Consider the following 26,687-nt stretch of genomic DNA (forward strand, 5'->3'; position numbering starts at 1 on the left):
GCTCCCTCACCTGCTCCGGCAGTTGGAGCCCTCCCGGGCAGACACCTCTCCTCTGGTGGGAAAAGTGCCTGAATGTCTGGAGCCCTAAATGGGGTCTGTCCCAGAAGCTGTGTCACTTCTGCAGTCCGCACTCTCACCTGCGCAGATTGATCTCTGAGGGATCCGGAATCCAAGATGGCTCCCTCCATGGACTAGTTCTCTTAAACAGATTAAGTGCTTTTAAAAAAAGTTTCCTTGGTCATGGTGTCTCTTCACATCAATAGAATAGTAACTAGGACACATTATCTCTCTTTTAGTTCTTTGTAATATGAAACAGGATACTATGAACTCTGTAACCCTAATGTACCAGAGAACACTAACATTCTTTTTATGTGATTAATTTAATTATCATTCTTTATATCTTTCCAGAGTCTAGCAATCGCCCTTCTACACTCTTTTTCTTTCATATAGACCATTTTAGTTTTCATATATGAAATCTTTGTTTTTCTTTTATTAACACATTTTGATTATCATAATATCCCCAAGTCCCAATCATCATCTTTTTACAAATGACAGGATAACTATGTTATTATCCATAGTCACCATATTATCTTACTTAATCTTTCTACATTTCTTCATCCATATAGCCACCTCTGTTGATTCCATGTCTTGTCTAAGGCAAATATTGCTACACTAAATAAGCCTGCAAATTTAACATTCTGGTTTCATTTACTTTGTATATACAACAAAAACTGGGACAGCCAAATCATGTGATAGATATATCTTTAAGATTTTGCGAAATTGACGTGCTGTTTGCCATAACAGCTACACTAATTTATGTTCCAAATAACAGCACACAAGAGTGCCCTTTTCTCATCATTCTCAACAATATGTTTGTTGTTTTGTTTAGGACGGTTATTTGGTACTAGCTATTCTGACTGAAGAAAGTTGATACCTTATATCTGCAACTTTATCTGCATTTGTTGCTTGAAACCCCTACACAGAGTTCTTTCAAGAAAACTATGGAGAGGTAATCTTACAGCTTCATGCCACATAGCCTTTAAATCCCCATCTTCCAAGCACTCTTCAGTTCCATCTATCTACCTGTTTACCATGTTACCATGTACATACGTGTGAGCTTGTGTTTGTTCATCCAAACACACACATTGAGCACTGCTCAGGCATACATGGCATATGAAACATATTCAAAATACGTGGTTGTTACTAAGTGTGTTCAAGTATTACAGACATAGTCACAGTGAACAAGCAAAGGCCATCCTTGTCTAACCCATAGGTGAGACAAGAATGAGCACATACCAAAGGAAAGATAAAAGAAATAGAGATAGAAAAGTAAAGTGGGGCATCTAGAGTAAATGAGGAGATTATAGCATTACACATTTTTAGATGTTTAAAACCAGTAAAGTAAGACACAGACCTCCTATGATGCCTGTGTGTTTACTGTGTGGTACTAGAACACAATTTATTTAGCCCTACCTGCCTTGATATACTCATTCTGGTCTAAAGATTCATAATCAGCATCCAAACGCTGACACCATTGCATACACTAGCAAGATTTTGTTGAAAGGACCCAGATGTAGCTGTCTCTTTTGAGACTATGCCGGGGCCTAGCAAACACAGAAGTGGATGCTCACAGTCAGCTATTGGATGGATCACAGGGCTCCCAATGGAGGAGCTAGAGAAAGTACCCAAGGAGCTAAAGGGATCTGCAACCCTATAGATGGAACAACATTATGAACTAACCAGTACCCCGGAGCTCTTGACTCTAGCTGCATATGTATCAAAAGATGGCCTAGTCGGCCATCACTGGAAAGAGAGGCCCATTGGACATGCAAACTTTATATGCCCCAGTACAGGGGAACGCCAGGGCCAAAAAGGGGAAGTGGGTGGATAGGGGAGTGAGGGTGGGTGGGTATAGGGGACTTTTGGTATAGCATTGGAAATGTAAATGAGCTAAATACCTAATAAAAAATGGAAAAAAAAGAGCTATAAAAAAAAAGAAAGAAATAGAGATAGAAAAGTAAAGTGGGGCATCTAGAGTAAATGAGGAGATTATAGCATTACACATTTTTAGATGTTTAAAACCAGTAAAGTAAGACACAGACCTCCTATGATGCCTGTGTGTTTACTGTGTGGTACTGGAACACAAATTATTTAGCCCTACCTGCCTTGATATACTCATTCTGGTCTAAAGATTCATATATAGTTATTGAAGTGATTCATTTTCAATATAGACTAGAAAATATTTTTAAATATCTTTATTCTTTGAAACTTTCATATATTTACGGAATGAATATTAATCACATTTATCTACTATCACCTCCATCTCACCTTCCGTAGAGCCCCCTAACTGCATCTCCCTCCCATGTCTCTTTATATTTTTGTTGTCACTAATAACACTGAGTCCAGTTAGAGCTACCCATATGAACATGGCCATCCACTGGATCATGAGCACAGTGATTCTTTGTCCCTTGGCAGCCATCAATTGCCAATATCTATGACTGAAGTAAGACTTTGGAGCTCCTCCCACAGCCCTACTGGAATTTTGACCGGCCTGGTCTCAGGCAGGTCACCACAGCAAGAGTGGAAAATGTCTTAAAGCTGCAGCTTTTCTACAAGCTAAAGTTTTAAACTTCATACCATTTTCAGGTAGATGAAGATTTCATTCTAATGTGCTATTTTTTGAGATAATGTGCTATTTTTGACACATTTTTTTCTCACACAAAGGAAGGGTACACAGGATAATACATGGACAGTAAATGATGTCTGTTACCCACTGAGAAACTCCTCTAACACTCTGCTCCTGGAAAGACTTTTCAAATACATACATACATACATACATACATACATACATACATACATACATTACATACCGGTAAGCTTGAGTGGCAGGTCCCTCACTTGTACCCTAGGTTGATCTCAGAAGAGGATAACTCCAAAAAAGACTCTAAGGAACACTCACCAGACCCCAAGTTAGGTCAAGTTTTACATCTGAACAACAAACAACAACCACTTCTGATTTACTTCAGCAAAAAGCTGTAGTAAAAACTATTAAAAATCCCAGCCTGGGATTTCTACCTTGCCTTTGGTTATTGAATTCCAGGATAAAGAACACACACAGTCTTTATCTTTTTAATATGCTTCAAGCAGGACAGTAGCTCGGCAGTTGCCTACCCTCCATGTTATTAGAATCTGCCTACCTATCGATAACCCTGAGCTATTATTCACTATGTTTCATCTGGGTGCTTCTAGCTCTAATTACCCAGCCCTCAGGGCCATGCTTTTATAGCTTAGCTAACCCCTGGCAGCTTCTCCTTTCTCCTCTCCTGCATGTTCTTCCATTATTCTATGGCAATTTCTTCCTCCTCCTTCCTTCCTCATGATCCTATCTCCCCAAGTCTAAGAAACCTTAACCCCACCTATGTCTCTTCTTTCCAGGTATTAGCTGTTGGCATCTTTATTTACCAATTACAATTAACTAGGGGTGGGGCACAGTCACTCAGTCTCTTATGTACAGACTCTCTTATCTTTGGAGTAACCAGTCCTGGGGCCCCCAAATTAGCATTAGAATACAAGTAGTATTAGTACTACAAAAAGCTAGGTTGGAAAGCCATGGAAGAAGGAAGGGAGTCTGAAATAATCCCCAAAACATACGAAATAGAATTGGGCATCAAGAGAAGGCACAGAAAGTGGGCCAAGAGGAACCATACATTCTATAAAGAATCTTCTCATCATGACCTTCCTGATGAGGGGTGCACATCTAAGTGTTAATTATCCTCTCACTCAGCATATATAATAGGGCAGGGAACGAGCAACAGCCTGGTTTTCCCATGTAGAACAAGTGGAAGAAGAACAAGGAAGCTACCCTCCAGACAGACAACTAGCAACTCCAGAGAAAGAAGGATGGAGAGAGGGAGGGAGGAAGGGAGAGAGAGATAAACAAAACACTTGCTCCTCAAACCAGCCTTTGTCCCTTGCTCCTCCAGATCCCAATGTAACTTTAGCAGGTTTCCTTGACAGATGACATGTCATTCTGTCACTACCTCAGTACCAAGATAGATGAATAAAAGTAATAAAAAAAAAATCTACCTTTGCTACCTATTTGTCTGCCCTAAACATCAGATAGGATAGGAAATGGGATGTGTGTATTTAAAGTTACCTAAAAGGTGCTCTGCGGAAATAAGACACAACTTGTATTTGAATGTCACTCTTACACGCGTTCATGCGACCGGCCAGGAAGAACGCAACAAACCGGAATCTTCTGCAGCAAAGCTTTATTGCTTACATCTTCAGGAGCAAGAAGCAAGAGCCAGAGCAAGAGCTCTATTGCTTACATCTTTAGGAGCCAGAGCGCAAGAGCGCAAGAGTGCAAGAGCCAGAGCAAGAGAGCAAGAGAGCAAGAGAGAGAATGGCGAAACCCCGTCCCCTTTAAGGAGAATTATTCTCCGCCTAGGACGTATTACTCCCTGATTGGCTGCAGCCCATCGGCCGAGTTGTCGTCACGGGGAAGGCAGAGCACATGGGGTGGAGAACTACCCTTGGCACATGCGCAGATTATTTGTTTACCACTTAGAACACAGGATGTCAGCGCCATCTTGCAACGGTGAATGTGAGGGCGGCTCCCCACATGTCACATCACCCCAACTTGTGTGTTTTGTGTTGTTCTTTTACTGTCTACAAGGAAGACTCCTGATACATACACCTTCTTAGTTAAAGACTGATTGTGGTTGTTAGAAAACCCTTTACAAAAATCCCTTACCCAAAAAGGGGGGAGGTGGGATTTCCTGAGGACTCCCAAACTCCCACAAAAGATTTATTTTTCTTACTACTTCACCCTGTAGGGTTCTTTTTTTTTTTTTTTTCATTTTAATGTTTTGGTTGTGAGGAAAAAAAAAAAACAAAGACAAAGAAAGCAATTTGTCTGCTGTGGAATTCTGAAAATTGGATAGCTGAAAGTTAAATCCAATTGTCCACTTGGTTTTTATTATAGGAGTGGCATTGTTCTCCAAATTCAATTCTATTTTAGTGTTTTGAGTTGACTCTGTGAGATGAGGTGGGTGAGAATCAGAGCTATCATCTGTATTTAATCTAAGAAGATTATTTCAGATCAGTAAAAACAACAGATACATAAGAATAAATATATATTCATAAAAATGCCAGTTCCCAGAAGACTCGGAATGTGGAGCCTCTGACATGACACCCTCCTCCACCCAATCCTTATACAACATGTTTATATATGTGTACAGATATACTAGAACCAAAGAAAAACTTTATCAATGCCCCAGTCTCACAGAACCCTCAAAATGCAGCCTGTTTTACACAAGGAACACAGGCAATTAATTCTGGAGACATTTTGATTTTCATTTTTCTGGCAAATAAAAATTTACTTTTACCCATTGTCTTTAATTATGATTTGTGAAGTTTGTTTACTGAGAGGAATAATATGACAAGAAAGATTTTCCAAGTATTGAATAGCTGTATTTCACTTGTGTAATAGTTTTCTTTTTTCTGTTGTTGTTGTTGTTGTTCTCTACCTTTTTCATTTTCTACTTTCCTTTTGTCTCTTTTTCCTTTTCTCTTTAATGTAGTTATAAATTTTGTTCAGACTCTTTGCCTCACCATTTATATGCATATCCCTTTGTTGAATGAATGAGTGAGTGAGTGAGTGAGTGAGTGAGTGAGCGAATGAGTGAGTGAGCGAATGAGTGAATGAGTGAGTGAGTGAGTCTGCCTTGACTAATTTCCCCTTTCCTTTGTCGAGTCTTCTCCATAGGTTCTCTCTCCATGCCAGCACACTCTCATTAATTCTTAGAGCTTTAGAGTCAACAAGCTTACAGCCTACTCATTGAGCAACTCCAATTTTTCAGAAAGGAACACAAGAACGGTGGAATAAAGGGATTTTGAATTCTCAGAAACACTCCTTTTTCTTCATTTCAGGAGAGGGACTAGCACAGAGGTCCACCATAAAAACCTTTGAGAAGGTTAAATTCTCAGAAAACTTGAGCTGGCATTCCCCTGTTGGTCTTTTGCATGGATAACCAAAAGCCACTTACTTTGACTGTAAGAGCAAATTCATGACATTACTGATTATTTGGATAAAATGGATGGGATTTTGAAAGAAAATAGGTCCACAGTTACTACACCCCTGCTTCATTTAGAAACACACTGTTCATCGAGTTCCTCAAGACAGCGACTTCACAGCCACACAATACGGCATTTCCTCCACACAATCGCAGTTTCCTGCTGCTCAAGAGGCATCTGTCTTGCTCAGTTCTTTCCACCTCAAAACTGACCTCAGATCTTCTAAATTAGGATCTTTCCCTCCCGAGACTACTTATAAAGACTCTAGATATCTGCTCTGAGAGCTTCTAACTGCATTGTACCTGCCCACTTATATTAGAGGTCAGAGTCTGTGCTGTCAAAAAAGGGAGAGCACTACACAACAGCATGACTGTTACATTGCCAGGCAGTGGTGGTGATATGCCTTTAATCCCAGTACTTGGGAGGCAGAGGCAGGCAGATTTCTGAGTCCGAGGCCAGCCTGGTCTACACAGTGAGTTCCAGGATAGCCAGGGCTACGCAGAGAAACCCTGTCTCAAAAAAACCAAAAGAGAAAGAAAGAAAGAAAGAAAGAAAGAAAGAAAGAAAGAAAGAAAGAAAGAAAGAAAGAAAGAAAGAAAGAGAGAGAGAGGGGGGGGGAGGGAGGGAGGGAGGGAGGGAGGGAGGGAGGGAGGAAGGAAGGAAGGAAGGAAGGAAGGAAGGAAGGAAGGAAGGAAGGAAGGAAGGAAGGAAGGAAGGAAGGGAGAGAGAGAAGGAGAGGGAGAGGGAGAGAGAAGAAAAGGAGAGCAGAAAAAGAACCCCTAGTCCACATCTCAAGGTTTCCTTCTTAGTCTTTCTACCGAGCATGGTGAACTTGAGCAAATTAATATGACATCTTCAGCTTAAACATAGATAAGAATTTCAACACTTCTCCCCAACCTAAATGATTGATCCAGCTCCAGGCACTTAACAACTCTTCTTTCTCAACTTCTCTCCCTTTCCAACAGTCTTAAGTAGGTGGGCCTTTCCTAAACAGAGGGTGGTGTCTTCTAGATCTGTCTGCAGGTATTAATACAACCTGTCACCTAACACCTATTTCTCTGTGCTCCCTACTAGACTAGCCAACATCTATGAATTTCATGTATGGAGAGCCAACAGGTATCAGGCACTAAGTAACTCATAGCTTAGAAACCACACTGATTAATGGGCATCCCCTTGGTACTGCATTGAAACCTGACTATAGTCAACAAAAAGTTGACTATAGGACCTGCTTGAACTGCATTCTCTAAGCTTGTGAGAGGGGTCTGTGGGGAAAGCACTGCTTATCTTTTTGCACTAGATTCAGCCAGTTTTTCTTTCTCCAAAAGATCCACTATTAAGATAACTCAGTATTAAAATCAAAACTAGCATGATTTTATTAAAGTAAGAAGCAAGACTGCCTAATTGTTTCAGGTAATCACGTGGGTGACCCAAGTGCATGTCCATCACACTTTGCTGAAGGTCCTAATTCATACCATTTCAGTAGGTGCTTCCCGGATAGCTGTGCCCAAGCTCACTCTTCATACAAAGCACAGCATGCCACCGTGTGACTTCTCACCTGAGAAATACCAGGTAAGATTTGATTCTGGTTTCAGACAAGAAGAACGAGGCCATCCTTGGGAGATCTCAGACTTTCAAAATTGTTCCTCAAGAAGAACCTACAAATCACCCTGCTATGGCAGTCAACAGTCTTATGATATCCTTTCCTTCACATGTTAGGGAAGTATCTGAAGCCTCTTACACCCTTACCTAGTGATACATGAACTGATGAGCAGATATGAGATGACAGAAACCACAAGGAAGGACTACTATAAGATGATTCATACACATAAACACATCCACACACTCATATATACACAGACACACAGACATACTCATACACACAGAGACATACACACATGCACACACATACTCATACATGCACAGACACATATGCATAGTCATACACACATATACACACACAATAGGGACACACTTAGGTCAGTGTGAAATCCCTTATTTTCTTTTTGTAGTGCTGTTATCTTAATTTACACATGGCAATTCATCACATCACATCATCTTTCCCCACTAGAAAGGATATTTTCCTCTTATCAGGTTGATAATGATTTCTCTCTTACTCTTTCTTTGTCTCCTCCCTCCCTCCCTCCCTGCCTGCCTGCCTGCCTTCCTCCATGCCTCCCTTCCTCTCTCCTCTCTGAGAGTCTCTCTCTCTGTGTGTGTCTGTCTCTGTCTCTCTCTGTCTCTGTCTCTCTCTGTCTCTGTCTCTCTCTCTCACACACACAGAGAGAGAGAGAGAGAGAGAGAGAGAGAGAGAGAGAGAGAGAAAGAGAACAATTTTTATTCTATATCATATTCATTGGACCTAAATTTTAAAGACAGAATAATCCAAAACTATCTACAAAAAGCAAGCAACATGGGTGTGCTGACTATTGTTAATTGTCAGCCTGACATAATCAAAAATCAACTGAGAAATGACCCCCCCCCCTTGGGCCTGTGGGGAGTTCTGGGCTGGATAAACAGGAGGCACTGTCTGGGGACATGCTTTTGTTCTTCTGTTTCTTGGTTGTGGGTACAATGTGACCAGTTCTGTCAGTTTGACTCTGACTTTCCAGCATGATAGACTGTAACCTGAACTGCGAGCCAGAAATACACTCTGTATTAAGCTGCTTTGGTTTGAGGCTTTTGGTTTTGTTTTTCTGGGTTCTGTATTTGAGATGGTTTTTCTCTATGTAGCCCTGGCTATCCTGGAACTTCCTATGTGGATCGGACTAGCCTTGAACCCACAGACATCCAACTGCCTCTGCCTTCTGAGTAATGGGATTAAAGATGCCAAAACACACACACACACACACACACACACACACACGCATGCACCATGCACACACGCACACATGTGCACACACACACATACACATGCATACAAATATATTCAGAGAGACAAAGAAAAGTTCTGTGTGAAACTCAGTGATAAAGCACAAACTTAGCATTCACGTGACACTGGATTCAATGGCCAACATTGTCATGATTTTGTTTGTTTCTTTGTTGTTGGTTTTTGTTTAAACCAGGTCTCTCTCTCTCTCTGTTGCCCTGTAGCCCTGGCTGTCCTGGAATTTACCTACCTCTGCCCCACAAGTGCAGGAATTAAAGGTGAAGGCCACTATGGCCAGCCATTGATTTAGTTTAGGTTGTTTGTTTGTTTGTTTGTTTTTGTTTTAATTTTCGAAAACCCATAACAACACAAGTGACATTAATTTGAGCACTTATTTCCAAGCTGTTTTATTTTCATGGTAAAGTCGACTTGAAATGAAGGCTTCTGGTTGAGAGGTGGAAATTCCAACTCCCATCTTCACGTGTACCCTAGGAAGGAATCATAATTGAAAAGGAACACTGTGACTTTAGTCTCTGGCTAAACACAAAGGACTTCACTTTAACCAGAAAACACTGGGTAATGTACCCATCTGAGAGCCTATACAGGTCGCTAAGACAATTAGACCCTGGTTAAACTGACCTGCCCTCAATCTTGTAGAACCCAGGACTAAGAAAATAAATTTGACTTTCTCTATCCTAGTCCCTGGCCTACAGCCGTGTGCTGGCGATTCACAAGCAGCATCTTTCTCCTGTGGATACAGCCTATTTCCGGAAGCCTTTGCTACTCCACCAGGGACACATGGAGTGGCTCTTTGATTCTGAGGGAAACAGATACCTGGACTTCTTCTCTGGGATTGTCACTGTTAGTGTTGGTCACTGCCACCCGTGAGTATCCTTTTAAAAAAAGAAAAAGAAGAGAATTTTTAAAATCCAGAAAAACAAGAAAACAATCATTTGTGTAACTCAGAACCCTTAATTTCTATATCCTGGTCTTAAATTATATCTGTTACAGGCTGTGCTGACATGCACCTACATGCTTTCCTCTGTAAAGAAACAAACAAACAAACAAACAAACAGACTTGATTCTGTACTTATGGAAGCTTTGATGGTTCCTAGTGCACATGCAGCATGTGAGTCAATGTCTCTGTATGTTTCTTGATGAAGGAAGCTTTCCAAAGACAGGGATACACCAAGAGAAAGGGCAAGTGGAGGTCCTGTAAGGCAAACACAAAGACAAGAGAATGGGCCCGAAGGATGGCCCATGAGAACTGCTACATCCGTGATGGTTCATCTTTGCAAGCTCTGAGAGATTGATAAGGAATGAAATTAAAACAGAGAAATGCAACCCCTTGGCTGCAAATTTACTTAGAAATGTATGAAATAAAGTTGAGATTGTCTGGAACTATGACCAGCTCCCACACACACAGAGTCTCAGGGCACTCTTCCCTGATCCTCTGGGTTTCTATGTGGTCATTCCATTTTTTTTAAATTTTATATATGGGGGCTAAAGAGATGGCTCAACGGATAAGAGCACTGACTGCTCTTCCAGAGGTCCTGGGTTCAAGTCTCAGCATCCACATGGTGGCTCACAACCATCTATAATGAGATCCAATGCCCTCTTCTGGTGTGTCTGAAGACAGCTACAGTGTACTCACATACATAAAATAAATAATTCTTTAGTTTTTTTCTATATAGTGTGCAATTTTATTAAAGGTATGATGATGCTTTTTAAAGTGTTTTTAACTAAAAGACGACTACATCACTTCCCCCTCCCTTATCACCACCAGCCCCTCCCTTAAACCCTTCTCACACTTCACCTACTCTCAAGTTGATACTTTTGTTTGATTATATTTGTTACATAGATATGTATGCCCATATATACATATGTGTGTATACACATATTAATATATACATATATATTATATATACACATATTAATATATACATATATACTAATTATATGTAACATATATTCATATATATATATATGAATACAACCTGCTGAGTCTTTTGTTGTTGTTGTTGTTGTTGTTGTTGTGCATACAGATTCAGAGCTCACACTCCACACCAATAAGGAGGCTCATTCCTGGAGTAGGTTAATTCTCCTTCTCCCAGGAGACAATGATTCCTGTAGTTCTTTTTCTAGGAGAGGGAATTTCCCCCTTCCGTGTTAACATGCTCATTGATATTACCATTGTTCTGGTCTTGTATTTGCAGCTGTTTCTAGGAGAGGTTGTTTACAGCTGACTGCTGGCTTTCTGGCTCTTACACTCTTTCTGTCCCCATCCCCCCCACACACACAACCCACGCCCTTCTGCATTGTTTACTGAGCTGTAAATGGTCTCTTCTCTCTTGCCCTAACAAATCTGGCAAGTGAAGCTAAAGTTAGGTGGATGCTGAAAAAACAGCATAGACAAAGTAAATTGTATTGGTTGAGGTTTTCCCATCAAAGCAAGGGCCAAGGGAATTCTCCTGAAACTGCTAACAGGAAAAGAGAAATGGCTTGGGCCTCCACACTCAGCCTTCTCCTTCTCTATTCCTATTCTCTCTCCTGTTTTCAGGAGGTACAAGTCCCAGGGAGCATACAAGCTATTCACAAGTGCTTCAAGGCAAAGTACACATAGTTACTGTAAACAGAACAAGATAGGCTGAGTCCCCACAACACAATGTCTCGGGCAGTGTACGGTTCTCACTCACTTTCATGACTTTATACAGCTGCTAATCTCCACCTGACCCTGACTCTGGGGATCCCAGTCTTTATCTTTATCTCTGTCTCTCCTCTCTTTGGTTTTTCTCTCTTACCATCTCACCGCATTCCTATCACTACCAACCCCCTCCTGCCCTGTTTATTTAGCTACATTTTCAACTGCTTTATTTAACGTGTTATCTTCAGCCCTGGCCCCTCACCAAAAGATAATAAGTTGAATACAGTCAGAGAGGCATCAGGATGCCCCACATTACTCAATACTGTACAGAATATCTCCCACCCCAACATATTCTAAGACTAAACCCATGATCTCCACAAAACTCACTTTTTTCACTCAGCCACTTATTCAAGAGACACATGTGAAACATCTGCTGGAGAGTCAGCAGTACCCCAGAGTTATTTCTGGAATTTGTCCAGTGTACTAGACAAGCGTGTCAAAGTTGTCTTTGAGTTTTCCTCCTTTTCATTTCCTACAGCCAACCTGGTGCCATCTGAGATCTGAGACCTGCGCTGACAACTCCCTCATCCTCAGAGTTCCTCTTCCCACTGATCTCATTGACACAAATGTTTTCAGAACACTTCTGCTCTCCAAAGGAAGGCCACCTTGCCCACCTAGCTGGCCACCACATTACCAGTCATAACCCATGTCCCCTCCATCCCACACGTCATGTGACTGTCAGATTTACTTCTGTCATCCGGGATGTTATCAAGAGTCTTATCTCTTTAAAAATTTACTAACACTTTATAATTGTCTTAAGTGGGGTTTGTGGAATAATAATAATAAGAGATGTTCCTTGGGAAAGAGCTCCAGGAAAAGATAAAAAGAGGATTAATAATAAAAGAACTAATAATAAAAATATAATCATAAAAGCATAATAAAATTTAAAATAATAAAAATAAATAATAAAAATAATAAATAACTAGTAATATACTGTATAAAATTACATTATATATAATTATATAATAATAATTAAATATAATTATGTGTTATATTATAATTATATACTATAATTAAATATAATCATATATTATAGTTATATTATATAATTAATAAGAATATAAAGTATCTTATATATGATATATAGTATATCATATATAATAAAATATATAAATAAAATATAATAAAAATAAATAATAATAATGAAAAATAATATAAGTAATAATAAAGATTTTTAAAGAGAACAATAAAAAAGAACTATGGACTCTTCCTCTCTCCTTCTTAGCATTATACCAAGCAAAAGTACTATCAAGTCCCATAGCCAAAGAATTTGTTTAGCCTGGCATTTCTCAAAATTATTCGATAGTTGAACTAATTTTTCAATGTATCAAATATTAATAGCAAAGATAATGGTGTGGATCAAACACCAGCCACTGTTGCCCTTTCCCCGCCTTCCCAAGACTCTCCTATTTGGGCCCCACATGTTTAACTGCCTTTAGTTACTACTTATTCTCATTATGGGCTTTCTAATCAGTAAGGTCAAACTGATTCTCTAAAGAATGAGACTTCAACATTATAAAATATTTGTTACCAATGATCACTGCTCCAACAAGAGTAGAGGAGTCCACATGTAAAACCTGCCTCCTGAAACTCTTGAAGAAGTAGCCTGGGGTCCAGGTTCGGTGGCCCAGGGCAGAGGACATCCCTGCTAGTAGTGTGTGCTTGACTGGTTCTATGTTTCTCCAGGAAGGTAAGTGCAGTGGCAAAAAAACAGATAGACCGCCTGTGGCATACAAGTTCTGTCTTCTTCCACTCTCCGATGCATGAATATGCAGAGAAGCTCTCAGCACTCCTTCCTGAGCCTCTTAAGGTATAGTGCTCCCAGCTCACAAGGAATGGTTCCCCCAGCTCACAAGGATAGTGACCTGTGAGCCCAAGGGATTTGGTCTGAGTATTGAATGTCTTCCATGGTGAGAGAAGAGCCACACCTAAGAGCACTCAAGCTGAAGAAAGTAGGGGTGTAGAAGTTCTGATGAAATAACCCAACATTCGCCTGTCCCCTCTGAGTGACCCCCTCTCTCCTTGGTCACTTCTTTACATCATTCCAGAAATCTCTTTTTGGGAATCCAAGTCCTCCAGATGCCCCTCACTGTTGTAAAGAGATTTCCTTCTTTTGCCCCACATTATTTCTACAAGGTCATTTTTCATTTCTTCTTTTATAAAAAAAAAAAAACTGAAGCCATTCCTTATAAATAACGTTTGTCTAAAATGCACTTAGATGTTTTAACTGAATGAGATATTTTCTGCAGCTGAAATGAATTAAAGTTGACACTGAATTGACATTTAAAGATGTCTGCCAAGATTTAAATGCTGGCATTAAATAAGTATCTCTCTCTCTCTCTATCACTCTGTGTGTGTGTGTGTGTGAGAGAGAGAGAGAGAGAGAGAGAGAGAGAGAGAGAGAGAGAGAGAGACCTAGATTATTGTTTAGTACATGCTTTAATTATTACTTCTCTATACTCCATTTACTATGTTATCCAAAAGAGAAAAAGAAATTTGGAATGGCCACCACCTGTGTTCAGATCCAGATTTCATGGAGCATAGAAGTGGGGTCATTGGAAAAGCCACAAATGTGTGTCTCCTTGTGCCTGTCTGGAGGAGCTGGGCCTCTTCAGTTCTTCCCTCTGTTTTGTTCAGATCGAGCTGCATTTTGTTGGTATAGTCAAACAGCAACCTCATACTGGGATAACTCCTTTGGGTGTCTAGGCTGGGGCCCTGCTTCCTTCCATGCTTCATAAATGAGTGAGCTGGGTTAGATTCAGGAACCAAAAGACCTCATTCATGCATGTTCTCGGCTGCTAACCACTGTGAGTCTCTAGGAAAGTCAGCCTGTCTTCCCATTTTGCAGCTCACCAGTCAAAGCTAATAAAAGCACAGAATTTCACAAATGAGTCAACCTCTCAGCCATTTTTGTAGCACTTAACAGCTGTTCAAGGGAGGGCTGTAGCATTTATGTAGTAGTTAAAAGGGGGGAGTGATTGGAAACAGAAGCTGACCTGAAGGGACTCTCTTTAATAGAAGCTAAAATACCTGGTCTTTAGCAATGTTGCATGAATTGAGCAACAGGGAACTAAAAGTACTTTGTCATGTGTCTTCCTTTCCCCATGAGGTCATTTTCTTGGTGAACAGTGGATCAGAAGCCAACGACCTGGCCATGGTGATGGCCCGAGCACACTCGAATCACACAGACATCATATCTTTCAGGTAACCAGACTTTACAACATTCAGCTCAGCAACAGTGACTTATCCCTAAAATGTAGCACAGAAAAGGAGCGATTTCCCAGCATCCTACCAATGCCCGGTTGAGAGCAGGATCAATCTGGTGAATTTGATGATGAGATAATTCCATCAAAACTAGCTTTAGAAACTCTTGTTTTGTTTGGGGAATTTTGCAATATTTATTGGGCCTTCTTATGAAATACAGATCTGTATTTTACAGGAAACACTCTAGATATATATTTTTTAATTTACATTAATTAATTAATTTATTTATTTATTTATTTATATCCTTGACACTGAGGAAGGGATGTCCCTAATCTGGCAGAAACTTGATGTACCAGGATGGAGAAAAACCCAGGGAGGCCCCACCCTCTCAGAAAAGAAGAGGAAGGGGGAATGGGGAAGAGTCTCATTTTGTTTTGTTTTGTTTTGTTTTTTGGAGGTTGGGGGAGTTTGGGTGGGGAGTATTGGGGTTGTGGTTGGGTGGTTAGTTTTTGGGTGTTTTGAGACAAGGTTTTTCTTTTTAATCATCCCGGCTGTCCTGGAAGTCTCCTAGTAGACCAGGCTGGCCTTGAACCCACAGAGATCCACTGGCCTCTGCTGGGAATAAAGGCAAATGCCACTATGCCCAGCTAGCCTTACACACTCTTGATGAATATGTTAGCACTTAAAATAACAGAAAAGTGTGATCCTATTTTGCTGTCCTAGCACATTTACAGAGTTTTATAAGATTTATGTAAAAGACATGAATAACAGAGTAAACAACAAAATTATAGAGAGAAGAAGTTGAAGCAGAGACAGACCAGTCTGTGAGTTCAAGGCCAGCCTGGTCTACAGAGTGCATTCCAAAAACAAAAAGGAGATGAGGAAGAGGAGGAGAAAGAAGTTAATCCTGTGTTAAACCCATCTCAGGATGATTTCTGTCTTCTTTCAAAGATTTATGTCATTGCACAACATGACAGATTTCAGATAAAGCACGTGTGTATTTTTTCACAAGCCTAAAGAAACATTTGCTATCAAATAAATATGGCAACAAAGCATTGTGGCTTATTTTACCAAACTAACCTCCCAGAGCACACACCTCCAGACATATTGATCTATTTGAAGCAGTCATAGTATTGCTGCCCAGAATTCGCAGAACATTCTGCCTCCTTTTTCATGATCGCTTTCAATTAAAATTTGGAGCTCATTAAAGAATGATATTAATTTGGAAGTTTTATGAGTTGATTATGATGATTTATACTAAGAATGACTGTCTTGGGTTAGAAAATACTAAATTGGGTCACATGAGTCACACAAAGAGGACAGCACTTCCCAGTGACATTGAGCAGAACTTTCCTAACATGAACAAATATTTGTCTTCCTAAGGTGACCACTTTGAAGATTGGCACTTGCTGACCATGAACTCTCTGGGATGCTGCTTTAAAAAAAAAAATCAGTCTCATTATTTTAGAAGGACAGATTAAAAAGTAACAGAAGTTGTCCAACTAATCTCCAAAATTATATTCACAATTTCAGGTCTATGAGACCAGCAGAAAATATCAGAGTACACTCATATGCCATAGGCTTAGAGGGATTTTTCAAAGGTATCAGGTTTAAATGTTTGTGTTGTTCTAGTTCATCCTATGTTGTTCATTGTTTCTTTTGAAGCCGTGAGCTTTATCCTCTCATTTTCTTTTCTTTTTCTCTTTTCAGAGGAGCCTATCACGGATGCAGTCCCTATACACTTGGCCTGACAAATGTCGGAATCTACAAGATGGAAGTCCCTGGTGGGATAGGCTGCCAATCAGTGAGTTCTGAGACCCTCACCTTCCTTCAGTAGGAACTGCTGGAATTGTAGAAAATTGATTGAATTTTTCTGATAATGGATTAGAAACTAATATAAAGCCTGCCATTAACAAGGCCTTGATCGGACTTATTCAAGACCAATTGAAGACATGTTTCTTAGAAGCATCCTTGGAGTCTGCGTAATAGTTAATGATAGTGTTAGATTTTAGTTTGCTTGTACATACAATCTGGGAGATGAGAGACTATTAGAAACTTGAATACACAAAGTTTCTATCAATTAAGTCTGTCACTGCTTTCTGTGTTCCCATGCTATGTCCATCTTTTCAACCTCAGATCCAGATATGTAACAATCTTTATTCTTTCTGAAGCCATCATCCACGAAGCCCTTGAGAAAGTTGCTTCTGGGCGAACATCAAAATTAGTTTTCTTTAGAGAGTGGTCACAGAAGTACTTTATAAAAATAAAAATGAAAAATAAAACATCTCTTTAAAGAAGACTACATTTTTATCATTAAGAAGGAGCAAAGAAGTTTCAAATCAATGAAGAAGGTCACTTGCCTGAATTGTCACCACATGTGTCCCCAAATTGGCTTTCTCATATTACTGTTTTGCCACAATCCTTCTTTTTGTCATTTGCAGACAATGTGCCCAGATGTTTTCCGTGGCCCTTGGGGAGGAATCCATTGTCGAGATTCTCCAGTGCAAACAGTGAGGGACTGCAGCTGTGCTCCAGGTCCAAATGGGCAGGGAGGAAGGCGAGAGTAGAAGGTTGGGTGGACTGAGGATTTTGAAGATGGCTAAAACTATCACATTGGAGAAATTGGGAGAGGGAAAGGTCAAAAGAAACAAAAGTAGTAAGTACTAAGTCACCCCTCCTTGACTTGGCATTTTCCATACCCATTATTGTTTATACTGACTCAGCCGCCATCTGGCCCTATGGACAAGGCTTCTGATTCTCTCAGATGTATGCTTATAGACAGTGTGTCACCTGACAAGTAAGTAGGTTTATGAAATGAGTGTGATCGTTCTCCAATTCCCAATGAGAGAGGGGATGAGGGAAAAGGATACCTCTAAAATTCTCAAAACACCAGCCAAGAAATTCTCTAGGGACCCCCAGATGCCCGACAAACAACACCTGTCAGACATGGGGCTGTTTTGTGGATGCCACTGCCACTAGTGTCTCTAGCACAAGTTTTAGTCACTCTCTCCCAGAAAAGTTGTATTTATCAGTCACTTTTTTTTATTTGCATTTATCACATGGAAGCAGAGGGAAATGGAAATACCATCAGCTCTTTCCTGCTCAGATTTGTCATCAGAGTACAGAACCTTTTGAACAGCTGCTCCTCAGTAGTTCTAGACGAGAGAACAAGTGCTTCAGCCAAAAGATATTTAATAGAATAGGATGAGTCACTAGGTTGAGAGGAGAAATGAAGGATAGAAACCTTAAAAACTCAGCTTTGAACAGAAAAAAATCACAGTCACTTTAAAATTCATACAAGATAATAACAAAATGGAGAATGGAAGATTGAGCTTTGGAACAAGACAAAATGTCATGGTCACAAAACTTAAAAACACACCAAAAGCTTTAGCTACAACTCAAACTCTCGGGTTTAAAGAAGACAAGCCGAGTCCACATTCAGGAAGCAGGAAGACTAGGATTTGATCTCAGGTCTTCAGGCCCTGAATTTAGAGATTCCAATCCCCATTACTACCCTCGTTCATACTAGTGAGCCAGTAAGGTGAATCCAAGATGAAAATAATTCCTTTTCTTCTTCTTCTCCATGTTTGAGGCCATGAGTAGAATCAAGAGATCTAGACTCCACTCCATCTTGGGCTTTAGTTTTTCTCATTTGTAAAAACAATATTAATATTACAATCATAACAGCAGGAAGGGAGAGCAAGCCTGTGCTTCACTTCCATCATGCCACTTTGTGAGATCAGACATGTGCAAACCATTGGAGAGGAAAGCGTTTAGTAACAGCTTCAAATTCTTGGGGATATGTTTGTATATTACATATGTGTGGCACCAAGAACTAAAGTCAGCCAGGTGCATCTCACAGTTCTCAGGCCACCGCCAAAGTCTAGGAGACTGAAGAACTTCAGAGCTGGTCACTCCCTTCCTTTTTATTATGCATCCCACCTTCTGCCCATCTTTTCTGTATTCTCTTTCTTGGAGGTCTTCCCTTAGACCATCTCGAGAACATAAGAACACCATGATAATCTCTATGTGATGTAGAGGATACAAGATAGTATAAGATATATTTTCTTCTTCGTGTATCTACAGGCTCCTGGTTATTTTTAACTCTTACCTTATAGATGTAAGAATCATATCACATTATTATTTATTATCCCCTTGCATTGAAAATAAATTCTTTTATATCCTCATTACACTTTTCCCCTACCTCTACTCTTCCCAGTTCTTCCCCACCTCCCCTCCCATCCAATCCACTTCCCTTCTGTCTCTCATTAGAAAAGAACAGGCTTCTAAGAGATAATAAAAAACATAACAAGCCGAGTGTGGTGACACACGCCTTTAATCCCAGCACTCGGGAGGCAGAGGCAGCCGGATTTCTGAGTTGGAGAGCAGCCTGGTCTACAAAGTGAGTTACAAGACAGCCAGAACTACACAGAGAAACCCTGTTTCGAAAAACAAAACAAAAGATAAAATTAAAAACCATCATATGAAATTTGGACAAAGGAAACCAACACAAGGAAAAGAGACCAAGAGAAGGCACAATAAGTCACAGACCCATGCATTCCCACACTCAGGAATCCCATAAGAACATTAAACTGAAAGCTACATAATCTATATACAGAGACCTGGTGCAGCCCCTTGCAGGCCCTGTGCTGGCTGCTTCAGTCTCCGTGAGTTCATATGAGCTGTGCTCATGTTGATTTAAAGGGCCATGTTCTCCTGGTGTCCTCCATCCCCTCTGGCTCTTACACTCTTTATGCCTCCCTTCCTTGGGGTTCCCTGAACTATAAAGAGAATAATTTGATGGCGACTTCCCATTTAGAGCTGTCACACCACATTTATAAATAAATAAAGGAGACTGTGGATTCCACTTTTTAATTTTATTTTGGCCATATATATATATATATATATATATATATATATATATATATATATATTGTTGTGTTTTGTTGTTAACTCTTAGGAACCTCACATTGTACCAGAAAAGAACCTATTCGGGTGTCTTTGTATTCAGGCCTTGTATTCATTCCAACATGTCAAGTGATTTTAATGTAGATGGTCAAGGTTACAGCAAATCCTAAAGTTTTTTCACTGGATGCATACAAGCACCAACCATAGTAGGGATGTTTTCATTTCAGAATCACATCATCAAATGTCAGCTTAAACAGAAACCAGTTTGGTATTTTTATGTAGTGGATTTCATTATCTTCTTCTATCTACCTCCCAGATTATTTATTCTACAAGATGCATTCTAAGCCCTGATTTCCAGGCATACCCCATGGATAGGACTGATTTCTTATCACCCACTGTCCTTATACTCTCCTCAAAGCTGGTATTGATTATGCCATTCACTCCTCTTTGAAAGGAACAGTTCTTTTTCCTTAATAATATTCATCTTTCTTGGTTTCTCACTCTGCTTACCTCTTCCTGTAACACTTACATAGTCCCTAGAGTAAATACTTGCTAAGATATCCAACAGAGCATCCACATGCTTCTGAGGTTGCCATAGGGACATCAATGTATCCTATCTCTCTCCAAAGCAGGCCAATGCAACACATATGAAATGGCGAAAGCACAGTAGACGGTCCTTCTTCCCACCAAACACATGGATACAAGAGTGTAAAAATTATGAAGTGTGTAGGATAGACTCAAGCAAAATCTTTGTATGATATGATTTTATACTAACTTAAGCAATTCAAGCTGATTTTGCTTTGTAATGATTTCCATAGTTATAGAAGAGCTTGCTAAACCCATGGTCACAAAACTTAAAAACAGACCGAAATCTTTAGCTACAACTCAAACTCTCGGGTTTTAAGAAGACAAGCCGAGTCCACATTCAGGAAGCAGGAAGACTAGGATTTGACCTTAGGTCTTCAGGCCCTAAATTTAGGGATTTCGATCCCCATTGCTACCCTCCTAAAATCGTTACAGATGTTTTAAATGCTTGCATTATGGCTTCCTTTTTAAAAAATTTAATACTAGGGGAGGCTTTCTTAGAAATACACATAGGTCATAAGCCACTACAGACACTTTGGCCCTGAGAGGACCTGGCAAATGGAGAGCTTGAGCTTTAAGGTGCTGCAGAAGGCAGGAAAGAAATGACAAGTTCTAGGGCACATCCACAAGGTAGGATATAATGTGGACACCTCCCTGGAGTCCCAAGAGGTCATACTCCATCAATGCGTCGACAAGACATAAAGGCATTGGGAGTTTATGGAGGTGAGAAGCAAAACAAGGTCCTCCCACTGAAGGGAAGTAGAGGAGACTCGCTAGGAATCACATCTGAAGCTTTGCATTCTGGACTCTACGATAACCGGCTGAATTTGCAGCAAAAATGCCCTGTGCTCTGTAACTCCTTCCATGGGTGTTTTGTTCCCCATTTCTAAGACGGAGCGAAGTATCCACACTTTGGTCTTCCTTCTTCTTGAGTTTCATGTGTTTTGCAAATTGTATCTTGGGTATTCTAAGTTTCTGAGCTAATATCCACTTAACAGCGAATGCATATCATGTGTGTTCTTTTGTGATTGGGTTTCCTCACTCAGGATAATATCCTCCAGATCCATCCATTTGCCTAAGAATTTCATAAATTCAATGTGGTACATTTACACAATGGAGTACTACTCAGCTATTAAAAAGAATGAATTTATGAAATTCCTAGGCAAATGGTTGGACCTGGAGGGCATTATCCTGAGTGAGGTAACCCAATCACAAAAGAACTCAAATGATATGTACTCACTGATAAGTGGATATTAGCCCAGAAACTTAGAATACTCAAGATATAAGTTACAATTTGTAAAACACATGAAACTCAAGAAGAACGAAGACCATAGTGTGGACACTTTGCCCCTTCTTAAAACTGGGAACAAAACACCCATGGAAGGAGTTACAGAGACAAAGTTTGGAGCTGAAACAAAAGGATGGACCATCTAGAGACTGCCATATCCAGGGATCCATCCCATAATCAGCCTCCAAACGCTGACACCATTGCACACACTAGCAAGATTTTGCTGAAAGGACCCTGATATAGCTGTCTCTTTTGAGACTATGCCGAGGCCTAGCAAACACAGAAGTGGATGCTCACAGTCAGCTATTGGATGGATCACAGGGACCCCAATGGAGGAGCTAGAGAAAGTACCCAAGGAGTAAAGGGATCTGCAGCCCTATAGGTGGAACAACATTATGAACTAACCAGTACCCTGGAGCTCTTGACTCTAGCTGCATATGTATCAAAAGATGGCCTAGTAGGCCATCACTGGAAAGAGAGGCCCATTGGACTTGCAAACTTTATATGCCCCAGTACAGGGGAACGCCAGGGCCAAAAAGTGGGAGTGGGTGGGTAGGGGAGTGGTGAGGAGGGTATGGGGGACTTTTGGGATAGCATTGGAAATGTAAATGAGGAAAATACCTAATTAAAAAAAGAATTTCATAAATTCATTCTTTTTAATAGCTGAGTAGTACTCCATTGTGTAAATGTACCACATTTTCTGTATCCATTCCTCTGTTGAGGGACATCTGGGTTCTTTCCAGCTTCTAGCTATTATAAATAAGACAAAGTTTGGAGCTGAGATGAAAGGAAGGACCATCCAGAGACTGCCCCACCCAGGCATCCATCCCATAAACAACCACCAAACTCAGACACTATTGCATATGCCAGAAAGACAGGAGCCTTATATAGCTGTCTATTGTGAGGTTATGCCAGTGCCTGGCAAATACAGAAGTGGATGCTCACAGTCAGCTATTGGATGAAACACAGGGCCCCCAATGAAGGAGCTAGAGAAAGTACCCAAGGAGCTAAAGGGGTCTGCAACCCTATAGGAGGAACAACAATATGAACTAAACAGTATCCCCCAGAGCTTGTGTCTCTAGTTGCATATGTAGCAGAAGATGGTGTAGTCGGCCATCAATGGGAGGAGAGGCCCATTGGTCTTGCAAAGATTATATGCTCCAGTACAGGGGAATGCCAGGGCCAGGAAGCAGGAGTGGGTGGGTTGGGGAGCAGGGCAGGAGGGGCGGGGGCAGGGATGAGGGTATAGGGGACTTTCGGAGAGGAAACTAGGAAAGGGGATAGCATTTAAAATGTAAGTGAAGAAAATATCTAATAAAAAATTTTTTTAAAAAAGAAAGAAAGAAAGAAAATGGAAGGAAAAATGCCCTGTGCAATCTACAAATAGAGATGTACTCTGATGAACCTACGTCATTCTAGGCTTCACAGAATACTCACAAATGCCAAGGACAATAAGCCATCCACAGCCAAAACTAATACACAAGGAAAGAAAACTCAATGGTCTAGAAAAGGACCACAAAATGTTCATGAAGTAGTAGGGTCAGGGCCAGACAGTAGAATGTGGATGTTTCATGATCTTGAAGAAAATTAAATAGTAAATACAAATTTGAAAATACATACAGTACTTACGAAACTCTACAAAATGACAAAGCAGCATTTTTTATTTTTTAATGAGCTCATCCTCTAGTAGTAATAAATAGTCACTGACATTTCAAACCCAGGGGCTACGTTTATCATCAGTTCAACCCAGCCAAAGAGGGGGTTAGCCTATTAAAGACAGTCCCTGAACAGCAGTTGGTTCCCTATCCAGAGAAGAATGTCAAATAAAATTGCTCAGTCTATCACAGACCTGTCACAGTATCTACCATTTATTCCCCTCTAGTTCTTTAGGAACTTGCTGAGCACCTCCAGTGTACTAGATACTTGGCATAGTCATAGATTCCAAAAATGAATGTGCCCTCAGTTAAGGGAGAGAGGTCTATAAATAAGAGACAGAGAACCAAGAGTCAAGAGCTACCATGAAGAAAATTTACCTGCCTCTAACACATCCTTCTTTAAGCTGAATTCTGATTATTATATAAGCATATTTACTTGCTGAATGCAAATGCACATTACAGTTTAAAAGCTTGCATCAGACTAAGTGGCAATAAACAGTAGAGTTATATTTGAATACCTTAAGTCATCCAATAATACTTGAGTCAGATCTATCCATTTAGCAGAATAGTCCTTAGATGAAATGGCTGTCTATACTAGACTTGATGATACTTCAATGTGTTCCTTCCACAAATGGAATTATTGAAGTAGTTTGTTTATGATTTTATGGCTGTCCTCATAAAGCCATTCCTGCATAATGTCCTGCCTTTCGGAGATAAATACCTGGCTCCCAGCTCTTCATAGTCTGAAGACCTCCAGACCATGGGCTGCTCTCAATTCTCTGTGTTTCCCCCCTTCTTCCAGATGCCATTCTAACATCAAATGCTGTGACTTGTGTATGTGTGTATGTTTTGCTACAGACTGCTGCCAAGCTAAAGAACGGTATATCGAACAATTCAAAGACACACTGAACACTTCTGTGGCCACATCAATTGCTGGATTTTTTGCAGAGCCAATTCAAGTGGGTACACAAACTTAATATCTCTCTAAATTTTCCATGATCACAGTTTTGATTCCAAATTAATTAAGTGCCCATTTCTATGTTCCTCTCCAAATTCAATTCATTCTCTTGCTTCCTTTAAAAAAAATGGTTTTCAGTTGACCTTTCAAAAATGTATCCCCTTCATTCCCACACTGAACAGATGAATAGGTAAGTGAAGCCATTGAATTCCCAAAGTCCTCAAGAAAAGAAACCCTTTGAATTTAAACTGTTTAACACACACTGTCCAGGGAATCCTATCTTTAACTCATCACGCCTCCTTCTTTCTAACCTCAGGAAAGAGTAGTCACATCTTTTCCCACTGGAGGCCTGGTACAAAAGTCCCTGTTGGAACAGGTCTTCATGCTGTTCATTCCATTGATAACATTGATGTTGTGGTGATGATAGATAACAATCTATTCTCGTTAGTGCTGAGCCAGAGCTCCTGCCAACTCTGAAGTCGTCCTGATTTGCTCTTTTTCAGGGTGTGAATGGTGTTGTCCAGTACCCAAAGGAGTTTCTGAAGGAAGCCTTTGCGTTGGTCCGAGAGCGGGGAGGTGTGTGCATCGCAGATGAAGTGAGTGTTGACATCCGTGAGTGACTTAGTGCTGGAGGAGTTGGCCAGATACAAAAAGTGACTCGCCAAGCCCTCCTTGGTGTTTCCTGCAGAAAGCAAATGCTTGGACTCTGGAGTGTGGTCATAAGCTAAGGAAACCAATGCTGCCTTGTTACAAAGTTGGTTAGGCTAACAAATATAAGGGGATTTAAGCATCCAAGCTGGTTTTTATTTTAAAAGTTGCTAGCAAGTATAGGTGATCCTTCTCCTACCCAACATACTTTTATTCTCATCATCATTATTATTATTCCCTCTTCTGAGAATTGTTGCCAGACCCCTGACAATCCATAGAAGAAATTTAATATCATAGTCAAGTGTTCATCCCAATTTTTGCCAAAGTGATGGCAGACGGATTGTTTTAAAAAAAAAAAAAAAAAGTAAGTAAAGGGCTGGAGAGATGGCTCAGTGGTTAAGATCACCACCTGATCTTCCAGAGGTCCTGAGTTCAATTCCCAGCAACCACATGGTGGCTCACAAACATTTGTAATGAGATCTGATGCCCTCTGCTGGTGTGTCTGAAGACAGTGACAGTGTACTCACATACATAAAATAAATAAATCTTTAAAAAGTAGTAATAAGTAAAACTCCAGCCTCTATACTAGAGGATTGCTACTACTACAGACATTCTGACCTAGCTTGTATAATCTTGGTAAAGTATCAGAGTGGAGGCAGCCCAGACGAAGTAAGTCCTCAGTAGCCCAAGGGGGACTATTGTGAAGGAAGTAACACTGACCAGCCTGTGGGCTGCAGTATATCAAATAAAGCAATATTTTATCTGCTTACAATAGCTCTAGGGATGTTGTCTAAAGACCAGAGGGTGGTACCCAAGCCACAGAAGATCTCCCACCTCACCTCAACCTATCGTGATCACACAAACTGGTGGTTTAACCCATCAAGGACACATGGAAAACCTGTGCGTCTCTTAGTTTTGCTGTCTCACTGCCTTTATTGACTGTTTCCTCCACTTAAATTCCCTCACAGTTCATGCTGGGCTACCCTGTTGGCAGAAATCTGGCAATTGCTAGCATTTTGTGTCCCAGTCTCTGTCAGGTTCAGAGTATACCAGTGTCAGGGCTGTACAGTAGCATCTTGAGTGAGTTCTCCCTGTTCTGGTCTTCCTCCCTTCCTCATACTAGTGAACTCAACAAGGTCCCAATGGAAGGGAGGTTACCTGCTATGCGAAATAAAAGGAAAAGGAAAACCATATTCAATCAGTTTGAAATTAGCTATCTCAAGAAAGAAGATAAACCTTGGCCTTGGAATCCACACACAGCAAAGCTCTCACAATCAGACTAATTAGAAGGAAGGTAGGCTGAATTCAAAGAAAATCAGAGCTTGAGAATTTTCCAAGAGATGTGCTCTCGTGACCTACTCTTGTTTTTTTCTTCACCACCCCAATTTCATGGCTTTCAAGAACTTAACAGGGTACAAGTTTAAGAGAAACTGCTGTTAACCACTGACAGGTTTATAACAGACAGAGCAAGAACACACTGTCCCAGCCCTTCACTGCCACAGCCCCAGCTGTGCCACTCCCTCCTGTGAGTCCTTCATCCCTGTTGACACTAGGATGTATGGACTACAGAATGATTCGATGTCCTACTGTGCACCTGTCCCTATGAAACTCGTGATTCTCAAGCAACTGATTGTATTTTTTCCTGCACAATTTTGTGTATTGTCCAGGAAATGTTCTGTTTCACTATATGTGCCATTTTTATGCCACTTAGATAGATGAAGAGGAGAAAGAACACAGGATGAAAGAAAAACTATATGAAATTCCTACATTGTTTCATTTGGGTCTGTTAATCT

General features: G+C 40.4%; 1 protein-coding gene across 5 annotated transcripts in view; it reads left to right on the forward strand.

Annotated features, from left to right (window-relative positions):
- The window catches only part of Agxt2 (alanine-glyoxylate aminotransferase 2), a 51,643-nt gene that overhangs the window by 5,525 nt on the left and 19,431 nt on the right, over positions 1 to 26,687 (forward strand). Inside the window, exons 2-9 of one of the 5 annotated variants that reach the window (XM_006520069.4) lie at positions 7,559 to 7,647; positions 9,644 to 9,828; positions 13,335 to 13,338; positions 14,758 to 14,852; positions 16,563 to 16,656; positions 17,294 to 17,387; positions 24,147 to 24,247; positions 24,750 to 24,842. In XM_006520069.4, the coding sequence (XP_006520132.1) occupies positions 7,559 to 7,647; positions 9,644 to 9,828; positions 13,335 to 13,338; positions 14,758 to 14,852; positions 16,563 to 16,656; positions 17,294 to 17,387; positions 24,147 to 24,247; positions 24,750 to 24,842 (755 nt within the window). Of the gene's footprint in view, positions 1 to 7,558; positions 7,648 to 9,643; positions 9,829 to 13,334; positions 13,459 to 14,757; positions 14,853 to 16,562; positions 16,657 to 17,293; positions 17,416 to 24,090; positions 24,248 to 24,749; positions 24,843 to 26,687 lie in introns of all 5 variants that reach the window. The other 4 variants (NM_001310735.1, NM_001310736.1, XM_006520070.4 and 1 more) reach the window with 4 other exon arrangements.

This window comes from Mus musculus, chromosome 15 (assembly GCF_000001635.26).
Source record: "Mus musculus strain C57BL/6J chromosome 15, GRCm38.p6 C57BL/6J".
In the NCBI taxonomy this organism is placed as follows: Eukaryota; Metazoa; Chordata; class Mammalia; order Rodentia; family Muridae; genus Mus; species Mus musculus.